Source organism: Pollicipes pollicipes, unplaced genomic scaffold (genome assembly GCF_011947565.3).
Source record: "Pollicipes pollicipes isolate AB1234 unplaced genomic scaffold, Ppol_2.1 Scaffold_4002;HRSCAF=4701_pilon_pilon_pilon, whole genome shotgun sequence".
In the NCBI taxonomy this organism is placed as follows: Eukaryota; Metazoa; Arthropoda; class Thecostraca; order Pollicipedomorpha; family Pollicipedidae; genus Pollicipes; species Pollicipes pollicipes.
This window is the reverse complement of record NW_023596420.1, coordinates 45,915,274-45,922,065: the sequence shown is the minus strand read 5'-3', so window position 1 is coordinate 45,922,065 and position 6,792 is coordinate 45,915,274. Positions and strand designations below refer to the sequence as shown.

The 6,792-nt window shown below is 55.3% G+C and overlaps 1 protein-coding gene across 1 annotated transcript in view; it reads left to right on the top strand.

The window, feature by feature from the left end:
- The first annotated feature begins 784 nt into the window (after window positions 1-784).
- Window positions 785-6,792, top strand: part of LOC119094580 (potassium voltage-gated channel protein eag) — a 31,171-nt gene continuing 25,163 nt past the window's right edge. Inside the window, exons 1-2 of the mRNA XM_037217643.1 lie at window positions 785-1,180; window positions 5,049-5,251. Of these exons, the coding sequence (XP_037073538.1) occupies window positions 785-1,180; window positions 5,049-5,251 (599 nt within the window). The remainder of the gene's footprint in view (window positions 1,181-5,048; window positions 5,252-6,792) is intronic.

The window sequence follows — 6,792 nt, the reverse complement described above, 5'->3', positions numbered from 1 at the left end:
ACAGTTAAACCCTCGTGAAAGGCAGACCTTCCAACGCATTGGTCAATCTCATCACCATTGGCCGCTGAGTGTGTCTGGCCTCTCCAGCTTAGTTTTTGACATAATCTGCATAACGACGGCTGGTGACTGTCACGTCTGCTGTGATCTCGCTCGCCTTAAGCCGCTGAAGGCGTCCTTCTGTAGATTAGAAGTATGCCGCACCGGAGATCGGAATTTCACCACAGAGGGTTTGGGTCCTGTTGATCTGCGTAATGTCACCATGGGTGATGCAGTGCAGTGTGTTCGGATGGTGGCTTTACTGGGAATAATTCCAAGCGCAACGAACGTGACGATATCATCTCCGCGTGTCACCGCCTCCCACTGGCTTGCCGTCACACCGGCGTCTCGCAGAGCAGGCCAATTGTCCTTTATTTGTGCAGCTGATAATCATTTTACATTTATGATGTGTGCACCTCTACACGAAACATCGCAGCTGCGCTCGTGATCAAAGTACATGATTGGGACATCTGGCGTCACTTACCAGGTCACACTTTTCATCTTGCATCTTGTGTCCACATGTATGCGTCGTGTCTGATGACATATTTAAGCTCATATGGTCTGTTGCTTCGCTCCCTATCGAGTCTCCGGGCTCAAACTGAACGTCTGAACTGAGCTGAAGGTCTCGTTTCACCGATGCGTGTCTCAGCTCAGATGTGAACCTTCGTTTCAGCTGCTATTCCCCCCGCTGAGATGTCCCAGGGACATTCAGCAGAGGCGCCAGCTCAGTCACGTCACGTGATTTCAGATGATGTCTCTGAGCTCCGACGTGATGCCGCAGTACCGCCAGGAGGCGCCCAAAACGCCGCCGCACATCCTCCTCCACTACTGTGCCTTCAAAGCCATCTGGGACTGGGTGATCCTCTGCCTCACCTTCTACACCGCCATCATGGTGCCGTACAACGTGGCGTTCAAGAACAAGACGTCTGAGGACGTCAGCCTTCTAGTGGTGGACTCCATAGTGGACGTGATTTTCTTCATAGACATCGTGCTAAACTTCCACACCACGTTCGTGGGACCCGGTGGTGAAGTGGTCAGTGACCCCAAGATCATACGCATGAACTATCTCAAGTCGTGGTTCGTTATAGACCTGCTGTCGTGCCTCCCCTACGATGTGTTCAACGCCTTTGACCACGATGAAGATGTAAGTAACTGCGCCAGCGTCTCCGGCCGCAGCGAAAACGTAAGTACGGCGCCGGGCGCGCAGGGCGGCCGTGGCTTCAGCTGCCCGCACGGCACTGCCTGCCGCTCTGTCTCCGCTCTCTCGCTCTGCCTGCCCGCGCTGCGCTCTCTCCTGCACCGGCGGCGGAGGGACGGCGACGCAGCCGGAGCCGGCCGCCGCCGCTTGCTGTGAGCCGCACGCGTCCTGCATGGGCGCCGGCGCCCCCGGGCGTGGCGCGGTGAACGGGGCTGCGACACGTGGCCGGTGCGGCGTGCACCGGCGCGCCGGCCTGACGGAGCCACGCGGTACTGGCGCTCGCGGCAGGCCGGCCAGCACCAGGTAGTCGCCGAGGCTTGGTCACGAGCCGACACGGCCGTGTTCGGTGTCGTGAGGACCGGCTGCCGTGCGCCAGTGTGAGTGAGATTCACGCCGCCGTCGTGTTCGCATTCACCGTGTTCTTAAGGATGCCGTTCGAGTTGACACACGTATGCGCCTTGATTGACAAAGCTCGTTGCCCTCGGCGCATAATTTCATTGTTGGGAATTGGTGCTGTCCTGTCAATCGGGAAATGGCGTTAAGCAGCGTGTGCGCAAGTTTCATATGCATCGCATCAGGCTGTGTGATGCGGAGCTGTTTTGCATGTATCTCTCCATTAGAGATAAGTTGAAAAGTACTTCGTCATAATGATGCAGCAGTTGGCAGGATACCAAACGGAATTTTGGTACAGGAATGTGTGAATGTGTGCACAGGTGAAAGAATATGTGCCAAGGCTACTTCGTGAATGGCAGTACGTATCCGACGACCCAAAGCATAACAATTGCTAGAAAATTATCGCACAGTCCCAGTTTTCACAGGACTTTCGGCTGCTGCTATTACCATACAGACACAAACCCCGAAGTATATATACCCTGTGCGTTGAATTGAATATTGTCCTAAACACCACTCTGTTGGAGTCTCTTTGTCTCTGAAGGATTGTCGCCTGCGTCGCAGGTCCAACTGAACAAGCGTAGGCAGATCCGCGCAGCGGCTTTATTGCGGCGAGCTCTCACCGAACTGCCGGGGACCATTTTGAGCTGTCCTCCTCTAGATTTAGTTGGACGGCCTCAGGCCACTGCTGACACCACAGCAAATAGAGCCCGCGGGGTTTACGAGTGCCTCCGCGGGATGCGGTGCCTTCACGCAGACATAATTAACAAAGTGCCGCAGGGTGAAGAGAGGCGGGACTTTCCGTGTCCCTGTTTCCATTAGTTTCCTTCCAGTGTCATTAGCATGCCTGCTCAGCTCGGTATCATGCCATGAATAGCATTATGGTCACATTAAGTTGGATGCGGCGGCATTAGCCTTATTAGTCGGTCTGTCTCGGCTTGATTTTGGAATGGGTTCATAATGGGTGGTTGGGTACTGGGATTGGGTGGAATGGGTGGGACACATTCACCCTCCGCTGTTGTTAAAATATTCATCACATTTTAACGTACCGTTTTGCGCACCTGGGACCAGAGAAATGTGGCCGGCCGGTATTGGGCCCATTTTTCTGCGCTTCAGTAGACACTGTGGCTAATTAAACTAAGCAGCGCAAAAATGAGACTATGATCCGGCGAGGTTTTCTCTAAGCTTTGACACACCCAGTTAACGTTCTCCTTCTTGGGAAAGTTTGTGACAATAACAGGTCTCAAAGTATGTTCGTAGCTAAAGCTCATCAAATTTATACCAATTGTCATCGATTAGTCATATTGCGACCATAAGAGGCCTCAAAGCATATCTTGAGCTAAAACGCATCAAATGTTTATCACTTGTCGTCGATTAGTCAATGGTGACATTTGCGTCTCTTTGCGGGGGCGTGTGCACATAGGGGCTCCGGACCGTACGTAACCCCCCCCCCCCCCCTTTACCAAATGTATGGCATGCATTAAATAGGCTGGCTTGTGCCTGGTTGTTATCAGCCACAATTTCATATCTAGAATTTGCGACGTTGTTTTTAAGAAGGTAAGAGCACGTGCCTGCTGAGGGCTCAACTCGGTTTTCGGTGGAATTTTGTCAGTTGTGCCCCCCCCCCCCCCACGCGTACACACCGCAACTGGTAAATTCTACGTGTGTCCCTGTCTCAGTGTAACTACGTAGGATCTTAGCCAGAGACGAATGGGAAGTCGAGAACTGGACCCGCAGTCAGAAGTGAGGAATCGTTGCGGAGTCAATATTCGGGTCCCCAAAGCCGGCTGCCGTCTCTCGACTCACCTTGACTCACCTGGCTCCCGACTCACCTGAGAAATCGTCAAGAATGGACCCGGAGTCGGGTATGTGGTCAGGATCCCGCTTGATTCGGCCAGGAATCGGGAGCAGGAGTCAGGTCTGTGGATAGGAGCCGGGTCTGTTGCCGAATAGTTCCATCAGTCCGGTGGTGACAAGAGAAGAGCTAATGCCCGTGGTCAGGAGCGGGGTCCGTAGTCAGAAAAAGGGGCTGTAGTCGGGAGTCGAGTCCGTAGTCAGGGGCAGGGCAGTCAGGTGTACGGACCATAGTTAGGGGTGGGAGCGACAGTCAGGAGCATATCCTGTGCAGGGGCCGTAGTCAGGGGCCGGGTCGGGGGCCGTGTGTCCGGTGGGACCTGGCGTTTCGCTCTCGCCTTCGCGCCAATTCTGCAGCGCGCGATTGCCCGGCGCCGCGTGGGTTTGGCGCCAGATTGAACTGTGCTGCTGGTGGAATGGAAACTCCCGGGATTGCCCGGGTGGGTACCCTGTGATGGTGGTGCCGGCCCGTCATTGCTTCAGGTGGAGCAGCACACAGCAGCAGCACACACAGCACGGGTGTGCTGTTAGGTGTATTGCCGGATGAATTGCACGCCAGGTCAGCTCAGGTCAGCTCAGGTGACAGCTCGCGTCACTGAAGGATGGTGGAGTGGCCTAGACACCAGGCCCAGGATATCAAATCTTCTGGAAGTGGAGCCGTTTTAAAAGTCGACCATTTGCATGAAGTACCAAAATATGGGTGCCACATGCACAAAAAAGAGCGGAGATTTCAGTAGTGTGGAGGTCAGGCTCCGCGTTTCGGAAACCACAAGAGCGGGGCCCAATACCCTTCGGCGCCTGTTATTCCTGCCAGGGTGAGGAGCAGACGCCACGGTATAGACCCAGCTGCTGAGTGCGTCGGCAGGCCCCGATGGCGCCAACAAAAAGTGACCGTAGAGGCCATGTTCGTCTTGGTCCTCTGACCTGCCTTTGTGATACGTGGCGGAAGGGGACTGTAGTCACTCGTCATCGATTCAGAATTAGCATGCTGGTTGAAGCTATCAGCGTAGGTTGTTTAACCACTCCGCCAGCTTTCTGGGCAGGTCTGATAAGGATCGCAGAACCCACTGATTTTGACTGGCGAAAAGAAGATCGGTTTGCCTGGCTTTTTTCAGTGACGTCGTAGGTCGACTTATACGTGATTTGCGAAAAGTGGTTTACAGCGTGCGCTGGTTCTCCAAAGCTGAGGCTGATGCGGCAGCACGGTGCACCCAGACCATCAAACGGACAAGCGTCGTTCGGATGATGACGGGTGTGGCTGGAACCCGTGCCGCGAAACTGCTGAAACAAAACCGTGGCGTCACGCCTGTTCCGTCGGCGGCCTTCCCAGGGAGTGGCCGCCGCTCGCCGAGCCCTCCCAGGGGGCCACCGCTCGCGCCCTGCCCCAGTCGGCCGGCGGCCGCCATATGCTAGCTGTCTATATATGTGCTATATACTATACATATACTATACATGCTGACCACATCCCCAGTAACCTGAGCCTCGCCGCCGCCGGCCATTGAAGCCCCGTCCAGTGTTCAGTGCACCGCCCGTGCGCTCGCCGTGACCTTGGCCGCGGCCGTGACCTCAGGGCATCGGCAGCCTGTTCAGCGCGCTGAAGGTAGTACGCCTGCTGCGACTGGGCCGCGTGGTGCGCAAGCTGGACCGCTACCTGGAGTACGGCGCCGCCATGCTGATCCTGCTGCTCTGCTTCTACATGCTGGTGGCGCACTGGCTGGCCTGCATCTGGTACAGCATCGGCCTGTCGGACGCCGACAACGGCGTCACATACAGGTGACCGGTGGCGCCGGACCGCGCGGTGACGGCCGGTGACGCGCCACGTCCGCGTTGACGGCAGGTGACGGCCGGCGGTGACGTGTGCCGACCGTGGGTGACGGGCGTGGCCTGCCGTTGTTGTGACGCTGCGCCGCGCGCTCGCGCCCCACCCTGCGGTCCGGATGTCCACCGAGACAGGGCGCGAGCACGGGAAGGTGGCCGTTATGCTAATGATAATGGGGTGCAATGCATTAGCGTTTAGTCGTGTGCATATGGGTTCGGAGACAGTTTGCGGCAGTGCTGCTGAGTAGGTTGGCTACGCTACGCAGTGTTGTGTTACGAGAGGCTGCTTTAAATGCTCAGACATTGTGGGGTAATTCAAAGACAAAGCCTGCCTTTAAAGGACAGGATACCGTCTTCTCACCATGTGACGGCGGAACTCTGCATCCCGTTTAAATGACTGGTGCTGGATCAGGAAAGGAAAATGCCGGGACCCGACCACCAGGACACCTGGACATCTGTCTGGGACACTGGGACCACCAGGACACCTGGACACCTGTCTGGGACACTGGGACCACCAGGACACCTGGACACCCGTCCTGGACACCGGGACCGCCAGGACACTTGAACACCTGTCTGGGACACTGGGACCACTAGGGCACCTGGACACCTGTCCGGGACACCGGGACCACCAGGACACCTGGACACCCGTCCTGGACACCGGGACCACTAGGACGCCTGTCCCCATGGCACAGCAACGCGGCACAATTCGCGTCCTGTCATCACGGCTCTTACTTTTGTTCCGCGCTGGTGGAGAGGTGCCCTGTACTAGTTCAGTGCGAGTTATTCTTGCTTTTGTTTGCTTCATTGCTGACATGCTCAGCTTCGTGGGTTCTCAGTTTTCATAAGGCCTTGGGTTCTCGTACTCAACATACCGACTTTCCATACGCCTAAAGGCCGACATGCACAGTGAGGCTCTGACCTACAAGCGGGCCCCGCTTGAATAAAGGAAGGAAGCAATCATGTATATAGCGATTTTGCCAGAATGCTCGACGTTTCCAGACAGCGTGCCCACGGTGTTCGCCACTTACACTAAGTGTTCATCAGTGCTATCGCGTTTGCTCTAGATTATTGTGGATTGTCGGGAAGTACTATACGCGAGCATTGAGGCTTCAGCTAGATTTCAAGATTTCGCTGGTCAATCACTCTGATATGATGGCAATAGGGGCGCAGCCTAAACCTTGGTAAGGGAGCAGGGGACGCGGTGCTAAAAAAGGGCCTTCCTGCTGGTAAAGGACTACCCCTGAAACAAAAACTCTCTGATATGGGCCACTTAATTTCAAAGGGGGCACGATACTTTTCGTTTTATTTCAATTTTTTCTTCTTAACTGGAACAGAATCCAGAAGCTACCGAAAGATGCAATTCTGCTTTTATTTTCTGTCTGTGGCCTTTGGTCAAAATAGGAGCCTGCACTGTCCCAGGGATCCCCAATCGGTGCGAACGACCATAGGACTGACATTTCAGGTCTCGACCGCTCGAGCGGGAGTCCTTAATGTGA